General features: G+C 42.1%; 1 protein-coding gene across 3 annotated transcripts in view; it reads left to right on the top strand.

Moving 5' to 3' along the window:
- Nucleotides 1-14,703, top strand: part of LOC146569930 (CUGBP Elav-like family member 2) — a 30,677-nt gene extending 15,974 nt beyond the window's left edge. For 2 of the 3 annotated variants that reach the window (XM_085282613.1, XM_085282616.1), the window contains exons 3-13: nt 2,425-2,507; nt 4,239-4,287; nt 4,709-4,843; nt 5,769-5,848; nt 7,089-7,250; nt 9,168-9,231; nt 11,782-11,919; nt 12,498-12,626; nt 12,736-12,912; nt 13,060-13,206; nt 14,450-14,703. In XM_085282613.1, the coding sequence (XP_085138739.1) occupies nt 2,425-2,507; nt 4,239-4,287; nt 4,709-4,843; nt 5,769-5,848; nt 7,089-7,250; nt 9,168-9,231; nt 11,782-11,919; nt 12,498-12,626; nt 12,736-12,912; nt 13,060-13,206; nt 14,450-14,577 (1,292 nt within the window). In that variant the 3' untranslated portion in view covers nt 14,578-14,703. The remainder of the gene's footprint in view (nt 1-2,424; nt 2,508-4,238; nt 4,288-4,708; nt 4,844-5,768; nt 5,849-7,088; nt 7,251-9,167; nt 9,232-11,781; nt 11,920-12,497; nt 12,627-12,735; nt 12,913-13,059; nt 13,207-14,449) is intronic. The other variant, XM_085282615.1, reaches the window with a different exon arrangement.
- The last annotated feature ends 6,056 nt before the right edge of the window (nt 14,704-20,759 follow it).

Below are 20,759 nucleotides of genomic sequence, written 5' to 3'. Positions count from 1 at the left end.
CTTGATGCTAAGCTTGAGTCTAAAAGGAACCATATTTGTGCTACCAGACACCGCCCTGGCAATCCAGGCCAGATGTAGTTGTTGTGAGGTGTTTGTTATGAATCACTGACACTACCTCGCTGATCGTGTGTGTGTTGCTGTTAACAAGCCAAAGACAGGTTGACAACAGTTGCACCGTCTGGAGAGATAAATGTCTTTCTGGGATCTCCTTTTCTAGTATTCTTGTAAACATCGGCTGCACAACTGTAATTTAAAAACAAAAAGGTTATATTATCTTGTAATGTGCAGACATTCTGTCTCAATTCGTTGCAGAAGTGGGTTTTTTAATGTGTGTAACTTATCCTGTCTTGTGTTTTTTCTGGGTTCAGAGCAATATAACAAAATAAGCTTGCAGAGCAGGAAAGATGCTAAATAGATGAAAATAAACTTGTGACATGGCATTTATTAGATCTGCACTAAATTCAGACATATCACAATTTCACCATTTGTTCTGAAAGAGCCTTGAGTATCAAACATGTGACCTGACATGGATATCTTTTGACTGGCAACAACTGCAGTGAAATGTGTAACTTTCTACATGTTAGAAATTGCACTTATCACTTTATCTGTTTGTGTTAATTTTTAATTTATTTATTTTTTGAATAGATGTCTTACCTTAAAATATAAATACTATTTAAATTAACAGAAAGGGTGGTTATATTGGTCTGGCTCACTTGAGATCAAATTGGGCTGTACGTGGCCCATTGACTAAAGCGAGTTTCAAACCCTGACTTTATTGTGTCAAGGCCAAAACTGCTGGACAGCATGCCACCAGGAGAGCATTTGAATTCCCATGATAAGGGCCTTGGAACAGATGTACACACATGTAACACCACTAAATAATTCTACGAGTGTTTACAGGTGTACCAGAAAGTCCCCAGGGTTCTTATAATGCTGTGTGTGTGTGTGTGTGTGTGTGTGTGTGTGTGTGTGTGTGTGTGTGTGTGTGTGTGTAAATATACACACAACGCTGTGCAGTTCATTTGGGAGGCTGAAGAGTTCAAAGCTCCTTATTGTTTAAGCAGCACCCCTCCCCTGCTCTATGCAGTGTCAGCTGTGATGGCCTATGGACATGTTAATGTATTCTATTAGATAATCAGGCCTGATCACAGGAGGTTTTTCACCCAGCCAAGTGAAGTTGAATGTGTTTTGCAACAACACCTCTACACTCAGTTTCACTGTAGGCCTCCTTTCACAGTAGTTTTGTTTCCTACTGCAGTTTCATCAATGACCTACTGATAGTCTGGCTGTTGTTTATTTGCATGCCACACAATGCCACTCTCCAACCAACTCTTATATAATCATGTTGCTTTTGTTTAATTTATTTGTTGAAAGTGCTGTAATCCTACTTCCATTTTTGCTTGTTTACTTTGGTGCAGATCAATTGACAAATCACCAGATTTGCACTATTTTTTTTTTTTTTAATTTTTTTAGGTCATGCCTACTGCAGGTCATGAAAAAATCATCTGATGACTATCACGCCTCTCCGGATGGTTTATTTAGCTCCAGTATATCAGAGAACGGGCTTAGCAGTAGAGAAAGGGAGAGCTCAGCTGGTTGTGAGAGAGAAGGAGAGAGAGGGAGGGATAGGAGAGTGCAGCTTGATGCATATTAGAGTTCAACAGCCCTCCCCGTGGCCTGGGAGCTCCATTAACAGCATAATACACACTATGTAGGTCAGAGACGCTGCAGTGCTCCACTTCCCCAGCCCAGTGAAACTGACAGGCTGGAACGCCACTGGCGGTCTACTGGGACGGAAGGATGAGAGGCTTTTTTTTTTTTTTTTTTTTTTTTTTTTTTTTTTTTTTCCCCCTCTCCTCCCCTCCTAACGCTCTTTTCTTCATTCCCCTCCCCCACAAACTCTCTCCTCCCATGGTTTCTCTTCCTTGCTCTCTCCCACTCCCTCTTGTTTCTTTGTGCTGTTTTCATGCCTCATGTTTATATGTATGCACACATGTATGGGACTGGATTCTTATGTAATGCAGCAATATACTCAATGTAATGTGTTGGCCTGGGCTGAGTTGACCTGCCGACTGCACATCAGTGCCTCCTGACAGCCGTCTAACCCTGTGGTACTCTCTCTGGCTGTGTCACAGCCTTCAGCTGTCTCATTACTCCTTTGTCCTCGCTGCCAGCTCCTACATGGTGTATGTGCACCATCTAACAGTTGGCGCTAAGAATATCCTGTCACGTGCTTCTAAAATATGATATGTGGTGAAAGTACTTTCATCCATTTAGCATCTTTCCTGTTCTGCAGCAGTCATGGTATTACATTTAATGTCTGTGTGCTGTGTTTTTAATGCAGTTTTGTCTCCTCCCTCCCTCCACCCATTGTTTGTCCCTATTTTTTTTATTTTTTTTTTATTTTTTCTTTTCACTCTGCAGGATGCTGTTTTGTAACTTTTTATACAAGAAAAGCTGCACTGGAGGCCCAGAATGCACTGCACAACATAAAGACCTTAAGTGGGGTGAGTAGGCACAGCATGGGCTGCTTTTAGCTGCTTGAGCCCCACTACATCCCCTATGCAGGCTGTGAGCTGTACGCTGGCCGATAATGAGCTCTCGGTTCACTGAACGCCTGTCTAGCCTGAGAAATGTCTCAACCCCCACTATCACTTACGCGACACTTAGGACCGGCCTGAACCTCGGCACACTGAATTGCTAAGCGTGCAGGTATCGGGTAAAGCCTGCTTGACCAGGCTGCAGGTTATTCACTGAGACACAGGACCCGATTGCCACAAAGTGGAACAAATTATTAATGCTTGTATTCATGAATTATTGATGCACATCTACATTTTTATTCCCCAAAATTAGAAGCAGGAAAGGAGCTGAAGGCAAGTTGAAGGCTTTCTTTTCGTCCTTTTTTTTTTTTTTTTTTTTTTTTCTCCCTCTCTCCCCCCGTTTTAACAATGCAGCCCGGTGAGACAGAATGTGGTCCCCTAATACTTAACCCGATCTTCTAGTGAGATTAAAGTCCAGCCAACTGGAATAAGTGCAGTGGCTTGTTAAACATCCACAAAACTGTCTTGTCTATACGTCATTCTGTATTGCCAGCTTTCCAATCAATTTAATCTATACCCAACAACCCCAGCTGTCGATGAAACCAATAGTCCAGTCTTTCAGTAAAAAGAGCTACTGTCAGTGCGCTTGCAGGTAAATATTGAACCGAGCTGATAAATGAGTCTCACAGGCTGAGAATAATGTCCTAGCTCTCTTCTCTGGAAGACTATCAATCAGGCAGACATTTCAAACAAAGTGTGGTCTAACGGCTCAGCTCTCAAATCCCATTCCTGAGTCCTACTGTTACTGGCATTGACTGCAGTTGACTGATTTTTGATTTGCGTGATAGAGGAAAAGCTTGTTTCCCTGTTTGTTTTCTCTCCCTTCTGTGCCTCTCTCTACTTGGTCAGTGACGCTAGCCAGTCCCCACACTGAGCAGGCCATCTGTCTGCTTCTCCTTAGTGCTTGTCAAAAACAAACCCACCACTTTTCATAAGTACAACCTGCTCAGACATCTCATGGCTAGATTTATTTCTTCTTTCACGTCACATGGCATGCAGTGTGCTATAGATGTAGTCACTTGAAGTTCAGTCTTCTTGGAGAAAATTGTTCATTAAGTGGCATGAAATGACAGCATTTGCTCTGCCTCCACTTTTTCACATAACAAGCTTGAGAACAAGCGTCATGTTCAGAGATGTTATGCTGACTGAAATGAGATTTTTCACAGCTCAGATTTGCCACACCTTGTTCTATTTGTATGTGATCCAATAGTGTATTGGGTGTTGACAGACTTGTATCTGGAGGAAGGGAAAAAAGAAACAAAACCTGAAGCTCACTGTACATTTCGAAAGCAATACCAAAGAAGCTTGCTTGTCAAACAGAGTTCTTCTATAGAAGATGAGGGATGTTGTCAGTAGCAATCGATAAGTTCAATCGCAAGTCTACATTACAGTGAGAAGTGAAATTGGATACCGGAGAATTTGATCCCTTACCAGCAACTCTTAGACACTTCCTCCTGAATCTGGCGGCGGTGAGGGATGATGGTCTTACAGCAAAAGAACAAAACAAGAGATGGGGAGAAATGCTCGAAGATGGAAGGATGAGTGAAGACATGAGGCCTTTATGATGAGAGATAACAGAGTTTATAATGGTGACAGATGTGAATGGTTTCCCTACATTTTCTTTTTTTTTCCCCCTAGATGCATCATCCTATCCAGATGAAACCCGCTGACAGTGAGAAAACAAGTGGTAAGTGGATTCATGCAGGATGACGTAAGCCATGAGATGGAGATGTTGAGGAAAACCTGTAAGGAGAAGGATTAGGTAAAGGCAAATGGGGTGTGAGATTTGAAAAGGGTAAAATTGACAGCAGTACACAGCATCTATATAGTGCAGTGGTTTAAGAGCAGAGCTGGTACAGGATGATATACTTCTGTGTCTAGAGAAGTAGACAGAAGGAAAACAAAGCGGCAAGTCGCAGAGATTTGTGCAAAAGGCTGGCACTCTGAGTGAGAGGCAGAAAATGTGGCAGCATGACAAAGAGAGAGCGCTTGCTTGAACAAGAAAGAGAGGGGTGCAAGATTTTCGCACCTGATGTAAGTGCTGCTTTCACAGCGCCATAATTGTTTGGGTTTCACTAAATAGCCTTCCTGTTTTCGTCTTCCTGCAGCGGTAGAAGACAGAAAACTCTTTGTCGGCATGGTTTCAAAGAAATACGGTGAGAACGAGGTCAGAATGATGTTCTCGTCTTTCGGACAGATCGAAGAGTGCCGAATACTTCGGGGACCGGATGGTCAGAGCAGAGGTAAGCGTGCCTTCGGTGTGGACATGATGTTCAGCACCGCGCATCCGCCATGTTCAGCACACCAGAGTACATATTCTCATCAAGTATTTATGCAGGGCCCCTCCCTGATTCTTCATTGCAACCCCGGCACCCTCAGATCAAGTGCTATTCACCTCCAGTGGCACTTTTTCTGTCCACATAGTGTATCCTCCCATTACTGTGACACTCTGCCTCCACAACTCGCAGTGAAGGGCCACTGCACTTGCTGTCCGCCACAATGGCCCGTCGCCTAGGCAACCGCTGGCTGCCGGTGTTCGTAGGCTCAGCTGGCAGGCGGCTCAGCTCAGCTCCTCCTTTACCGCCTCCTTCATCACACTCTACAAAGGCTGGAATTAGCCTGTCATCGCATCTCCTACATAGCACTCTGCTGAATAAAGCCTCAGATAGCAGGCAGCACGAGGCTCTAGCGTCGATGCTTATATACGATTAAATCCCACAGAAGACACAGCTAGCTATGAATTTCTGCTCTTTTTCTAGTATACGTACGCAGTGTTCCTACAATTTGAAACGGGCCCTATTAGCCTTTGATGTTTGCAGGCCTTGCATATTTTAGTAAATCAAAGCCCTTCAGTGTGTATTTATGTGTGCATTTTCTGTGTATATAATCACGTTGACTGTCTCACCATGACATCACGTAGTCAAGCCTCTCTGGGTGGCAATTTAATCTGTCGATCACCGCTCATCTGACACGTGTTACTGTTCTCCTTGTTGTTCTTTCTTCATGTGCTAACCAGTGAGGGTGGTTCTGTGTGCTTGGGAGTTGCCATTCTCTGTACTGTAATGTCTTTTTTTGGGGTTCATAACGAGTTGTCCAAACCTTTTGTCTTGTTTTTGTTTCTTCTTGTCCCTCCCCCCCTCCCCCTCTCCTATTGTTTCCCCCCTACAGGCTGTGCGTTTGTCACATTTGCTACCAGGGCAATGGCACAGAATGCAATCAAAACCATGCATCACTCTCAAACTATGGAGGTACTGTACCCCTTAGCACCTATTTCTCATTTCCCTCCCCCCCCCCGTCCCCCATACATTTTGCTGCCCCCTTGTGTTGAAAGATGAGGAACCTGTCCAAGCAGATGGCATCCATTCATCACAAAGCATGAGTCATTTCCAAAACCACTCTTGCTAATTACAAAATTACATTGTCATCTGCAGAATAATTGAATAAAACTCGAAACATTGCCTTTTACATAGCTGCTGAGTTCAGAACTAACAGGACACAAAAAGTGCTGTCATCTTTTATTTTGGGCTGAACTAAATGCATTTCACTTATTGATTCTGATAACAGAGCCTACCCATTAGTGTGCCATTATATTAGTCTGTATTTTGGACTACAGGGGAAAAGAATCCACACTATCAAATATAGGTTATCAGGAAAAAAAATTAGACTGAAACAGCTCCCCTTTTAGACTTCTTAAAAAGTGGGTCTGTGTACTCATATAGCCAATGGAGTCTTTGTGGAAGTAGAGCAGTGGTAATTTGACAGCTAGCAGGTCAGAGGCTCCCCAGTGAAGCATCAGACCAAGTCTAATTAGGAGTCCAACCAAACATAACACTCCTCCTACCAGATTAAACTCTGGGGGGGGGGGGGGGGGCAGTAGCAGTGCCACCTATTCTGCCCCCACAATCACGTACTCCCCGATTCTCAGCTGCTGTGGGAGTTGCTGCTGGTGCAGAAGCCATTTTCCCTAACCAGCCTGGTCCCCATCTGGCTCTCAACTCTTAAAATACTTTTGCACCGCATGCCTTGTCCATGCGTCTGTCTGAACATGTGACTGTCTGTTTGCGAGAGTCTCCGTATTGTAATGCATTTTTCTTAATGTCTGACATATCCCTGTTTGAATGTTATTTATTGTTAATGTTGTCCATCTGTTGTCTGCCTATTTGTGGACTCGATTAAACTCTTTAACGTGCTTAAATGATTCACCGTCTGCACCATTGTCCTGTGCTTTTATTTATTTGGAATGTGGCCTGGTTTAGCTATGCATGGCACATGTCCTCTCTTTTAGCTTTGATATGAATGCAACAGGCATACAACTATCTTGAGGCATAGAGGAACCAAACCCACCCCACTCCCCCCTTTAAAAAAAAAAAAAAAAAAAAAAAAAACGAATTCAAAAAAATCCCTATGCAGTGACTGTCCTTGCATGGGTAAATAAACTTGGTGTGCTTTTGAACCGGTCTAACATCTCTTAACTCTTCACCGCTCCAGGGCTGTTCCTCACCTCTGGTGGTGAAGTTTGCTGACACACAGAGAGATAAGGAGCAGCGACGCCTGCAGCAGCAGCTAGTACAGCAGATTCAGCAGCTCAACAGCGCCTCCACCTGGGGAAACCTGGCTGGGCTGGGGACTCTTTCACCGCAGTACCTGGCTGTGAGTTTTATTAAAGAACACACAGATTAGCCTTAATGTACTAAAACCTTTATAGTTTATCTGTTTAAATATATTGAGTGTACAGAATACACTTGGTAGAGAGCACTGAACCACCTGATAATTATCAATCTATCCCGTGGGTGGGTGAGTGGGTGCGTGAGCGTGCATGTAAGAATTTTATCACCAAGCTTTATGAATGTGTTCCTGTGTTAGGATATTAAGGTCAGGTGATCCCTTTTTTGTTAAGTTTTGGTAATGACTGTTCTAGCTGGAAACACAGCTGCCATTTTGTGTATGACATATCCAACCACATTGTTCTAAGTAATAAAATAATCTGTTGCAAGCTGAAAATGTATTAGGTCATTGTGTAAGCTGAATATTGCACAATACTTTGACCAAAAGTACAAACTGAAACTTGGCTCAGAGTAGAATAATCTTCCTCCTCGAACTGTTTTCTGGCTAAAGGACACTGACATGTGACTTGCATATGCCTTCTCTAATTCAGAGCCAAAGAACATGTGACTTAGATGGCAACAGCTGAGGCGTTTTATGTTTCTGGGACAAAAATGAGACATTGAGCCTGTTGCATGAAGCTGTAAAAGCTGTCGTGCCGTTTATTTAATTTAAACCTCACATAACTTTTTGCCTTCTGGTCAAAATGTGTTGCCTCTTGCTAACATTGTCAAAATAATGACATGGAGTATAAATCTTGGTCCCGAGTTGTTCCTGTGCATCAGATAATTTTCCACAGATTAGACAAACAGTGAATAGTTTGCTACGGGCCATTCGATCCCTATACAACCGTTGCAAGAGCTTGGTTCGTATTGCCGGCAATAAGTTGGACTCGTTCCCGGTGGGTGATGGGCTCCGCCAGGGCTGCCCTTTGTCTCCGGTTCTGTTCATAATTTTTATGGACAGGATTTCTAGGCGCAGCCAAGTGGCGGAGGGCTTTCGCTTTGGTGGCCTCAGAATCTCATCTCTGATTTTTGCGGATGATGTGGTTCTGTTGGCTTCATCGGGTGAGGGCCTCCAGCTCGCACTGGAACGGTTCGCAGCCGAGTGTGAAGCAGCGGGAATGAGGATCAGCACCTCCAAATCTGAGGCCATGGTTCTCAGCCGGAAAAGGGTGGAGTGGCCACTCCGGGTTGGGGATGAGTTCCTGCCCCAAGTGGAGGAGTTCAAGTATCTCGGGGTCTTGTTCGCGAGTGATGGGAGAAGGGAGCCGGAGATCGACAGACGGATTGCGGCTGCAGTAATGCAGACGCTGCACCGGTCCGTCGTGGTGAAGAGGGAGCCGAGTGTAAAAGCGAAGCTCTCAATTTACCGGTCGATCTACGTCCCTACCCTCACCTATGGCCACGAGCTGTGGGTAGTGACCGAAAGAACGAGATCGCGGATACAAGCGGCAGAAATGAGCTTCCTCCGAAGGGTGGCTGGCCTCTCCCTTAGAGATAGGGTGAGAAGTTCAGCCATCCGGGAGGGGCTCAGAGTAGAGCAGCTGCTGCTCCACATCGAAAGGAGCCAGCTGAGGTGGTTCGGGCATCTGACAAGGATGCCCCCTGGGCGCCTCCTGGGTGAGGTGTTCCAGGCATGTCCCACCGGGAGGAGGCCCCGGGGCAGACCCAGGACACGCTGGAGAGATTATATCTCTCGGCTGGCCTGGGAACGCCTTGGTATTCCCCCGGATAAGCTGGAGGAGGTGGCTGGGGAGAGGGAGGTCTGGGCCTCTTTGCTTGGGCTGCTGCCCCCGCGACCCGGCCTCGGATAAAGCGGATGAAGATGGATGGATGGATGAATAGTTTAGTCCCCAAATTTAAAGAGGATTTAATAATGTTAGGAAAAAATAATATTAATTATCATGTCTGATCTAATTTTGTTTTCTAGATTTGACTTTTGTTTTCTTTCATATCTTGACAGCTGCTCCAGCAGGCCACTTCTCTCAGTAACCAAGGCAGTCTCAATGGTATTCAAAGGCTAGGAGGTGAGTTTCAGAAGATCAGTTTACGAGTCGTAGGAATGCAAAAAGAACAAGCTGTTAGGGCTGGGCGATATGGCCTAAAATTCATATCGCGATATAATTTGAAGCACGTGCGGTAACGAGATATATATCACGATATTCTATTCTTCTGTATAACGTATTTTCCACAGTATAAGGCACACTTAAAATCCTTTAATTTTCTCAAAAATCGAGAGTGTGCCTTATGTATGAATTCTGGTTGTGCTTACTCACCTCGAACCGATTTTGGCGTTATGTTAAAAAATGTTTTAGTACAACTTTGGCAAGCTGCACGGCTTGATGGATTGTCAGAGCATTATGGCTGCCGTAGTGAGGAGCTTTGCGGCGTAATCTGGGTCCAAAACTCCATCCCTTCAGGTCCCAAAGTCAAACGAACATTGAGTTAAAAACAGTCTAAATTCTTTCATCTTTAATTAAATCATCAGCGTTGCTGCTTTATCGGGTGTAACAATTAAGTTTAACATCCAGGCATCCATGAAAACAGAATTTATTAATTTTAACAGAGTTAGAAGTTAGCAGGAAGTTAGCTCGCTAGTTTCCACGTAAACATGACATGCCATGTTCTGACTGAGAGATTTTTTTTTAAACTAATTAAAACGTACAGCTCTGCTACCACTTCCAACATAAATGAAGACAGAAAACTAAACAGGAGTGGCGTTTGCAGGGTTACTGAAGTTGGACTACCTGGTATATAATGTTGTGCTATGTGATTGCTAGCGACACAGCTATGTTAGCATAACATTAGCACAGTGAAGCTGGAGGATGAACGCCAACTTTTTTTCCACTTGATAAAAGTTAACGTGAGGGATTCTGGTGGTTAGAGACAAATGCAATCGCATAGCGGGATGCTATACAGGGGCCAAACTTCAGTCAGGAGAACAATTAAGATTATTCATCCACAATACAAGGTTAGTTATTAATATACTGCAACAACATGGGAATAGAACAGCTGCGAGAGAATTCAACATTAATGAATCAATGTTATGGAAGTGGAGGAAGCGCAGTTTTTGGCTTTCCCCATATTTCAAAAGTGCTTCATCTCTTTGCTATGACTGTCGCCGGGCATAATTTGAATCAAATCACTCAAATCACTTTTTTATTGTCATATCACATGTGCAGGTACATTGGTACAGCACATGCGAGTGAAATTCTTGTGTGCGAGCTTCACAAGCAACAGAGTTGTGCAAAATACAATAACATAAACAGGCAAAGTATACGAATGGCTAAATCTGAAACTAATAAATATATGTACAATATATAATAGTATATGCCAAAAAAAAAAAAATTCTGGATGTGTATATACTAAATGTTTTTCTGTGTGTGTGTGTGTGTGTGTGTGTGTGTGTGTGTGTGTGTGTGTGTGTGTACACATATTTTACAAATTAAATAGTCAATAAATAAAATATATAAAAATATACAGAGTTGAGACATGTGCAAAACAGTGGCATTACTATACAGTATGGAGTGCATAATGTTGAAGTTCCAGTAGTGGAGGTGAGGTGTCTATGACGTGCAGATGATAATGGTTGTAGCCGCTGCGATGCTTTCAACCAAAACAGGCGCAGCTTGATGACATCAACATGCGCAATCGTGATAGAGCGATATAGTCAAAATCTCTATTGTTGGCCAAATTTATATCGTTTCTATCGCCCACCCCTACAAGCTGTGCTGCTCATGTCACCAGCCCTCTGTCTCGCTGCGCTTCGCCCACATGCTTTTAAGTACCTTAAATTACATTACTCTTTTCAGATCAGTGGCACGCTAATTACCAATAATGCTATTTTCAGCCTATTCCGGCTGCTTGAAGACAAACTGCTCATCCCTCTGCCTTGGTCATATTAAAAGCCAATGTGAAGAGCTTGAAAACTACAGATGGGGTGCTAAAACGAATGATAAATCTTCAAGTTGGAATTCATATTAGATGGATTTGATAGATCAAGTCTGCTTCTTTTGTTGGTCATGCTAAAGTAATATACTGTATTTAAAATGTTAAAATAGCTTCCCGATCCAGGTTTAAGTGGCTTGAATTTGCACTCTCCCTCATGACCAGTGGGGGGCGACTTCTCTTGTCAATTTATTGTGCCAGCATTCAAAAAGCAAGGCGTTTTGTTTTTTGTTTTTTTTGTTGTTTTTTTTTAATGTGGCCCTACCCTGTAATTGACAAGTAGCCACTGTATGAGGATGACATTTGTCACTAAGTCAGAGCCATCCTGGTTTTAAATCTCCAAAATGGTAAATGGAAGAAAAATATGAGGTTTTACAGCCGTGTCCATCTTGCATTCTCTGAGATCTGAGAATGTGATTTGGTGATGGTAAATTTCCCAATATCCAAGCAGTTTAATATAGAGGAAAGCTTTTAAATGAATGGCAGCACATCCTATTTTAAACTTTAAAAATTCATTGTTTGTTCTTTTGCTTTTAAAATCTATGTATTTCTTCCATGACTACTTTCAAATTTATGCTGTATGCAGAAAAATTCAGTCTTTGATAATTCGCGTGTCTTTGTACTCTCAGCGGGTGTGAATCCACTTCAGCTGCAGAACCTGGCCACATTAGCTGCCGCTGCAGCTGCAGCTCAGAGTTCTGCCAGCCCAACTTCCACCAGCGCTCTGTCTACCAGCAGCGGTGCCCTGGGAGCTCTTGCCAGTCCAGGTAATTAAACACAAACATGAGATGAATTTTGAATGCTGCCTGTACAATACATACAACAGTTCTGTGAGTCGAGCCCCATGGCAGCATCATGACTAGTTAGTTTTGTTAGGGGTGTGTTTTGGCATGGCCTGGCTGTAATTGCTTGAGTCGCCACCTCTGCTCTTTGTGTACTAATTCATGTATAATATATTAACTAAAGTATAAAGATTCACTCTCTCGCTGATTGAGGTGTACAGTGCATGTCCACAGTCGGGCCACTTCTCCTCTGCAAATCTCCCTCATCTACTATTTGCCTAACAGCCCTCAGCCATTCCTCATTTACTTTATGGGAGTTAATCACCCACATATAAAAATTTTATGAGAGCCCCCATTTCCCTTCAATCTGTGTAAATATACATTGGCTCCATCTGTCTAAGTTTAACATATGGCTGCTTTACTAATGACCGCTCCTCTCTGTGAGACAGATTTTTAACTGCCATGTCCTCCTCTATAACCATAACAATGTGAGGCAGATGTAAGGTTTTAAGAATATCTTTTTTTTCTTTCTTTTCTTTTTTTTTTTTGTCATTTGTCAACAGTTGGGTCAACAGCAGGGTCCAGTGCTGCCGCTGCCGTGAACCCCTTGGCATCTCTGGGGACTCTGCAAGGTCTCACTGGGACCTCTGTGGGCCTCAACAACCTTAACGCTCTCACCAGCAGCGTCAGTGGTGAGAATCTCCTTATTTAAAAACTGGATACAAGCCAAAAAAAGGAAGATGCATGTTGATGTTGGGTCGCCATGCTCAATGGGTACTATTAAACTTTTGCTTCTTACAGGTATGGGGGCCATGAACGGGGGTCTGGGAGCCTCCATGGCCAACGGGTCAGCAGTCAGCTCTATGGATGCCCTAACCCAGGCCTACTCAGGGATGCAGCAGTACACAGCGTCTGCCCTGCCCGCCCTCTACAGCCAGTCTCTCCTTCAGCAGAGTGTGGCTGGCAGTCAGAAGGAAGGTGAGAAGATCCCTGGCACACATCACTCAATAAGAATTTTCAGAAGTTTCTTCCTAAATGCAATGAACTTTTATGTTTACAGTAAATGTTTTGTGTGCATTTGAATTCACGTCTAACTAGAGTATCTGAATTTCTTACCAAATGGAGTAGGGCCAGAGGGCGCCAACCTGTTCATCTATCACCTGCCCCAGGAGTGTGGGGACCAGGATCTTCTGCAGATGTTCATGCCTTTTGGAAATGTGGTCTCCGCCAAAGTTTTCATTGACAAACAGACCAATCTGAGCAAGTGCTTTGGTAAGTGTGGTGACACTGCTGGCGTTTCCCTGGTTACATCAGTTAATGGCATAGCAGCTTTGTTTCACTGCAGATTTAAAGTTTAAATGGAGTCTAAGTGCTCTGTAAAGATGAACATGTTGATACTTGTATTTTCTATGTAAATGGATTAGATGCATGCATGTATGTCTGACCGGAGGTGGTATTAAATATCATTTGCATTTGTGTTTTACTGAGTGCAAGCAGTACACCAGTATTGTGATGTAACACCACCTCAAATGCAAATTTAAAGCAGTGAGTGAAAATGGTGCAAAAATTGAAGAGGAGTATGTAATAATGCACATGCTTTTGTGCATTACGTTAACATGGCTAAGTCGCAGTTCACTATCAAAGTGCTAGAATAAAGGTAACTCTGACTGTAGTTGAGGGAAGCTGAATAGTTTTATGGCCTTGGGGACAGAAGGTCGTCAGTCTCTCTGTCAGAGCAGGTTTGAGACAGCAGTCTGTTGGACATGCTGCTCTTCCTGCCCTCTAAATCTCAGATTCACAAGGCAGTATTTATAGTTGTGACCCTTCTCTCTGACATTAACTGGCAGAGAGAAAAATAAAACACCATGTGGCTTTCCTCTGCAGCCTGTCCAGCCACATGGTGTCCAAATATGTGTAAAACTGATGAGTCATCTTGTTTAATTTCCCCTTAAAACCAAAATAAATTACACAATACACTTTTGAGGTATAAATTACGAAAACACCCAATGCAGCAAATATGATTCACATTTAAACTTTGATATGGAAATTATTTTGTACATTTTGTCAGAAGGTTCACTAAACACTCAGTTTAGCTAAAATTAGATTTTTCTGGTAGTTATTTCATGGTTTGTGCTTTTAAAGGGAAAGATTGCAACCTCTCCAGTCACTTCCTCATCCTGTGGATGGGCTCCAGCTTTCCTGTTGTGAACTGCAGGTAGTGACTGCAGTCCTTGTTTTGCTCTGCTGTCCGTTTGATATAGAGGCACGTGAACCAGTACTCCACCTGCTGGAGGTTCTGGTTAGTGGCTCTTAAACTTTTAGTGGATTTCTAGAGCAGAAAAAGAACTACATTCACCATGTGCAATCCATGATGGTGAAGATGGAGTCTGTCTGGCTACAGGAAGGCAGATGCCAAGGAGAGGGGGTGATGGTCAGCCTGGTGATATGGAAATGAAATGTTGGCATTAAGTTGCTGTTTTGTAATGTATTCAGTTTAGTTTTTCTTTTTTCTCAGGGTTCGTCAGCTATGACAATCCTGTGTCTGCACAAGCTGCCATCCAGGCCATGAATGGTTTCCAGATTGGCATGAAGAGGCTGAAGGTTCAGCTGAAACGCTCCAAGAACGACAGCAAACCCTACTGATCCTAGCCCCGGGGCCTTCCCCCTCCCCAGCTCTAAAGCTAGCACTGCTAGGGTAAGTTCACCCTCCAGCCAAGGTCACCACAGCAGAGACTCAGTGGGGCAAGGGGACAGAAGCCCATCACAGGAGGGAGACTCGGCCTATTCCTTAAAAAAGGAAAAAAAAATGTTTGCAATGATCTTTCCACATTTTTGCTGTATTTCATTCCTGCGGTTTTGTCATGTAATTTGAGTCTGATTTAGTATTTTAATGTATATGATTATTTATGACTATCACTGGAGTCAGTGTTCGCTGGAGGTATTTTGTGTCACTGTATTTAGTGGAGAGCATCAGATGTTTCCATGCCATTTCATTGCCTTCAGGTCAAGCTAGACAGGTTGACTAAGGATCAGTTGTTGTTTCTGAAGCTAGGTCACAAGGACCCCCGAGCCCAGAGCTTTACCCTGTGTTTGGCTGTTTACGTGCAGTTTGTCTCATCCGTATCATTGTCAATGTGAAACTCTTTTCTACGCTAGATTTTCCAGTCTTCACCACACCTCTCTTCTACCCCCTCCCCTCTGTTTCTCTCTCTGTCATCTTTCATTATCTAAGCCATGTTGAGCTAGGCTACCTCTCTGCGTCTTTTATTAACAACCTCTTCCAGTCATTCCATCCATCCTCCAAGTCTCCCACAAGGGACTGGCTCTAGATGGATCTCTTTGGGTGCCAAGTATACAGTTTGTGCATGTTGGAGTCTCTGCCATATGTCCTGGTGGTGTCACTTCCTTAAATCTGTGTATTATTGTTTTGTTTTTTGTGCGTTGGGAGAGGAGGGGGGGTTGCCCGTCCCCCCCTGTTGTCCTTACTGTATATGTGGTGACTGGCATTATTTTTGTTTTTTTGTGCCTCATGGCTAAATGATTCTTGTGCTGTGCCCCTAACTTTCTCTTCTCTCCTCTTTGTCCTCTCTTTCTCTCTCTCCTCTCTTCCTTTTGTGTTTTTGTTCCTTTTTAGAACAAATCTCCATGCCTGTTTGCTCATCATTAGCCTAGCATGTCTTCATGATGTTGAAAGACAAGCCAAACTCCTGGCCCACATCATCCCACCATTGTCTGTGATGTCTCTCTAAGCTCGCCTGACCCCAATACCTGGCCACCCACTGACCTTGACCTTAGCTCAACCTGATTTTTCTGCATGTATATTCATTTTTGTTTTCGTTTGCTTTTTCTGTATAGAAATGTGACGGGTGGGAGAGAGGTCAAGCAAAATCAATGTGAAAACTTTACCTAGGTTAAGTTCATTTGAGTGACCTGTTTTTTGTTTTTGGTTTTTTGCGAATGTTTTAAAAAGAAAAAACCTGTGGGATTTCTTACTTTTAATTTAGCTTTGTGGGACTTTTTTTTTTTTTTTAATGTTTTTTCTTTTTACCTCTCTCAGTAAAGCTCACTTGAAAGTTGATTACAGGGATTGGCACACAGCTGTGCTATTTGGTGCCATTAGCAATATGTTGGCTTCTTAAAAAAAATGCTACAGACCACTTTCCAACACTTTTGAAAGTCTGACCATTAAAATCCCTCTCAGTGCTCTGTAATGATCTCTACATTTTGCAGGCAGCGTGAAGACTTACACCAAGGCTATTTAAAAAAAGAAAAAGAAAAATTCATTTATAAAAATATCCAGTGTTTTTCTTTTTCTTTGATTTCTTTTTGGGTTTTTTGTTTTTGAACTATTGATGGCACAATAAAAGGTACATTGCTCTGTTGAGAGAAATGACTACCTACATGAGTCAACTTTTTTAGAACTGATTCACAAATAGACAATCTGTGGTTTAAATGCACACTTAGATTAACTATATTTTATACCATTGAATCTATAGAAGTTTAACTAACAGAACCCAGGCAAACGTTGGGTTTTTTGTAGATTACGTTGTAATGTCATCTGTGTTTGGGCAGGGAGGGGGGGCAGGGGCGGGAGGGTCTTCAGTGTACTACATTTTTAAAGAGGACTAAAAATCTGTTTGATCAGCATGACCATTTGAGGGTCATTTCTAGTAAATTAAAAAGTTCAAAATTCCTCTGCTTTAATTGTAATTTTGTTTTCTGGTTTAAATTCTTTTTTTCTTTTTTCTTTTTCTTTTTTAAGGGTCATATTTTGAGCCTTCCCCCCCCCCCTTTTTTTTTTTTTTTTTTTTTTTTTTTTTTTTTTTTATATCCCTGCTAAACTTCCATGGTACGTACATCTTGTCAACTTTCTGTGAATTTCTCTTTGCTAATTTAATTAATGAATTTTTCACTTTGCTTTTGTTTGGATGCCTCGTTGAGAGATGATTTACAATGTCTGTTAATCATACAGATGCCAGACAATGTTGTTCTGTTGGATTTTGTTGTTGAAGTGCCCATGTGTCAAATATTTCTTGTGCTTTTTTTTTTTTTTTTTTTTTAAAACTCACCACTTTGTTTGCTGTAATATTACCTAGTTTGTCTGTACACACACACACACACACACACACACACACACGCTGCAACACATGCAAACACACACAAACACTCTTTCGTGGTTGCAAATGTGGGAGCCCCTGAAGAGGAGAGAACTCGGACACAACACGCAACCTGTGGGTCTCTGCACGTTTTGTTTTTCTTTCCTCTTTCTTTTAAAAACATGCACTCGTGTGATGCTCAAGAAGTCACACAGCACATTAAATCGACTTAATCCACCACAGTAGTGTTGGTTTACAAATAACATTCCATTTTTCTCAGCACGAAAGTTTACACTTTTTTATCAGGGTGGCATTTTTGTGTGACGACCCTGGTAAAACTACCACTTCACCCTCCCCTTCCCCCAAAGAAAGGGTTCCCTAAAACTGCGTACCTGATGGCGCTAAAGAGTTGTCAGCTCAGGGCTCTTTGTTTCTTTTCTTTTTTTTTTTTTTTTTTTTTTTTTTTTTTGGTGTGTGTGTGCTTGTGGGGGGGGGAAACTAGACACTGACGCAGGATTACCACACAAAATGCACTGTTAACCACCATTTGACTTTCTTTTCAGTTGGGATTTTTCCCCTTTTACTCTAAACTTAAATATTCCTAAACAAAAGGAAGGTACCAAATTTGAACCGGTGCGGGGGGAGGGGGTGTTATAGTTTTGTAAGGAGATGTTAAGCACAATTGTGGGAGCTAATCACTTTTGCAGAATGTCGTGTGTATGTGTGGTTACAATCCCAAATTTTTCCAAGGTACCACTGATTTCTCTTTTAATATGGGCATGTGCTTTTTACAGTATTTTTGTTTTGTTTTCTATCCAAATGCAATACAATATTCAAAGTGCCATATATACGTCTAGAAACTGCCTACACATTATTAGGCCTTGGTTTAGAGATTGCTGCAGTTCGCCTTTCTATTTTGTTTTGGGTTTGTTTTTTCTTTTGGGTCTATTTATGCCAGTGTCATGAAAGCTCTTGTCACCTGCTAATGTCTCCCCTTTGCCTTTACTGTGTTGAGTTATTGGTAAATGTGTATTGTGATGTACTCAATTTGAACAGTTGGTTTAAAACCTTGTAGATAAACAATAAACTTCCCTATACATTTGAAGGTTAAACGTCTTTCTTAGTGAGTGCGAGCGCGTGTGACACTTGGCGATACAAACCGTGGGGGATCACGCGTGTTTTGGTGGTGGTGGGATATTTTTGAATTTAATAAAACAGAGGTACAGTGCAGAAGAGTCAGTGTGGGTGCCATGTGTCGGCCACTGAAATGACTGCAGGTCTGTGGTGATGCAGTGCATGGTGAAGTGTTACTATGAGTGAATATAGTTTAAAACACTTAAAGGGGGGGAATAAAGCACAATGTATAGTCCACAGCAGTCCCAACAGGAACTCTACTCACTTCAGGGGCTTCCATCACAAATCCTGATTAAGCTCTAACAATCACGGTTTCTTCTGTTGGTTTTCATATTCTGAAGTGCTTTTTTTTTTTTTTTTTTTTTTTTTTTTTTTTGACAGTGTGGTAGCTTTGCATCTCTATAGATATCGTCTTGATCTATAAGAAAAAGAGTAGAGAAAAACTTTGTTATTTTTCTTGTCTGATAATCGGTAGGACTCTGTTCATGTTCCACCAATAATTTAATAGATGTTTTTTGTCTTGTCTTGATGAAAGCCAAAGTGAGTGCATCTTGATGTAATCTGTATTATACACACAGTACAGTTATATATAAATATATATTTTTCGTTCTGTTCAATTACAAATTTTTGAAACTGGGTGGGATTTGAAAAAGACAAAAGACAAAAAAAGACATACACAGGCTGTCCAATTTCTACAACTGGTGGTTCATATGTATTTTGTACCCGTGAAGCTTTTTATATTGGAAATTAAAGGAAAAAAAAAATCTATATTGGGGGAGGGGAAAAAAAATAAAAAATTGTCTGGCCTATCAATGTGGCCTTGCCTTGACCAGGTCTTGAGTCTGGCCTCTTGCTGGTGTCAAGCAATTTTTTTTTCTTCTTCTTCTCTCTTGCTTTTGCCACTAAATGATGCCTGATTTTTGATCTTCTTTATCCCCCTTGGATCTCTGTGTCCCTCACTTCATGAATCAGTTTCAGGGGAGGGGGTGGGGTTAGGATCCTCTAAATTGTGGTAAGTTTCATGTTAGTATATTTGTGCTGTCCACATACTTTAATGGTCATCAGGATTTTTGACAACTTGTGTGGATAATTGTCTTAGTTGAAAAGGTAACTGTTTAATTTGAGCCTTGCTTTTTACCTGTGTGTAGTTTTGTTCTTTCCCATAGTGGAGTGCGTAGCTGAAAGACTGTTCTGTTTTTTTTCTTTTTTTTGGGTCGATGTTTGTTTGTGTGGTGTGTTTCTTTGCCTCTGTCTCCGAATTAAACCATTTCCCCTAATATGGACTGTGTGTCTTTGTGTGTTGTGCTTGTCCAGTGTTGTAAAGGCATTGTACAAACCTCCACCCACCCTTCCCCAGTGTGTCATGTCTCACTAACTTGTTCTCTTTGTTGCGCTTCTTTCTGCTTTTACCTGAGCTGTAACAGGTGGGGTGGGCAGGACGAGCCGTATTGTATTGGGTTTTATCGGTAAAAGTACTACTGATCTGTGACCCTGCACCCAAGAGCCAAAGAAATGCAGGCACTTTAGTTGCATTTGCACAAAACATCAGTTCAAACTCAGATGTTGTGGTATAAAGAATGAGCAAGTCCCGTTAAACTGATTGTTTTATTATAATTTTTAAAAATGCACAATTGCAGAACATCAATGAGCTCAGTTCTTAAAAGCAAAGATCTGAAGCAGTTTGCCTGAGATAAATGCAAATCTAGTTTTGTCCCCTCTTTTACAGGTTCTCCAAAGAGGGTTATTTGCTGCTCTGCTTTTATATTGATTTGAAATGAATATACTTTCTCGCCACACAAACATGTCCAGTGTTTACCAAGAGTGGTCCACAAAAATAGACTATCCATTGAGAGGCAGTTCCCTGGGTGAAACTGCATTGGAGAATTTCCAGACTGCAATGAAGGGAAGGCAACTGTAGTTCACCCGCCTGTTAGAACAAAGGTATGCAGAAGAGCATCTCTGAATGCACAACACGTCAAACCTTAAAGCAGATGGGGCTGCTACAGAAGACCCTACCAAGGCCCAGTCCTGTTAGCTAAGAACAGAAGCTGATTGTCCAGAAATGGACAATAAAAGACTGGAAAAAATGTTGCCTGGTATGAGTCTTAATTTCTGCTGCAACATTCAGATGGTAGGGTCGGAACTTAACATAAACATTTAAAAGCATAATGTCTTCTTCCCCTCTTATGAACAATTCAGGCTGCTGCTACAGTTGGTGTAATTATGTAGGGAATATTTTCTTGGCACACTTCAGACCTTATTTATTTATTTTTTGCTGATGTTCACTGTGCTTAAATAACCTCTACAGATTCCAGATCTCATTCTGGTACAACTCCTTTTTGATGTCATGGAACAGGTGCTTGGCATCATGAAAGTTCAGCAGCTGCACAATGTGGTGCTAACATGGACCAAAATCTCTGAGGAATGTTTCCAGCAACTTAAGTCAAGTCTATTGTTGTACTGAGACTGCTCCGAAATCAAATGGGGGTCCAGCCTGGTAGTGGCAAGGTGTCCCTAATCAAGTGACCAACAATAGTATGTGATTTGGTGTTCTATTGGACAAAATATCCAATTTGAAGATGAACCCATGGAATT

The sequence above is a fragment of the Mchenga conophoros genome, linkage group LG7 (assembly GCF_057382185.1).
Source record: "Mchenga conophoros isolate Kocher_MC1m ecotype Shallow Benthic linkage group LG7, M_conophoros_male_GT1.1, whole genome shotgun sequence".
NCBI lineage: Eukaryota > Metazoa > Chordata > Actinopteri > Cichliformes > Cichlidae > Mchenga > Mchenga conophoros.
The sequence above is the reverse complement of the archived record's forward strand: the minus strand, read 5'-3'. Positions and strand labels throughout refer to the sequence as shown.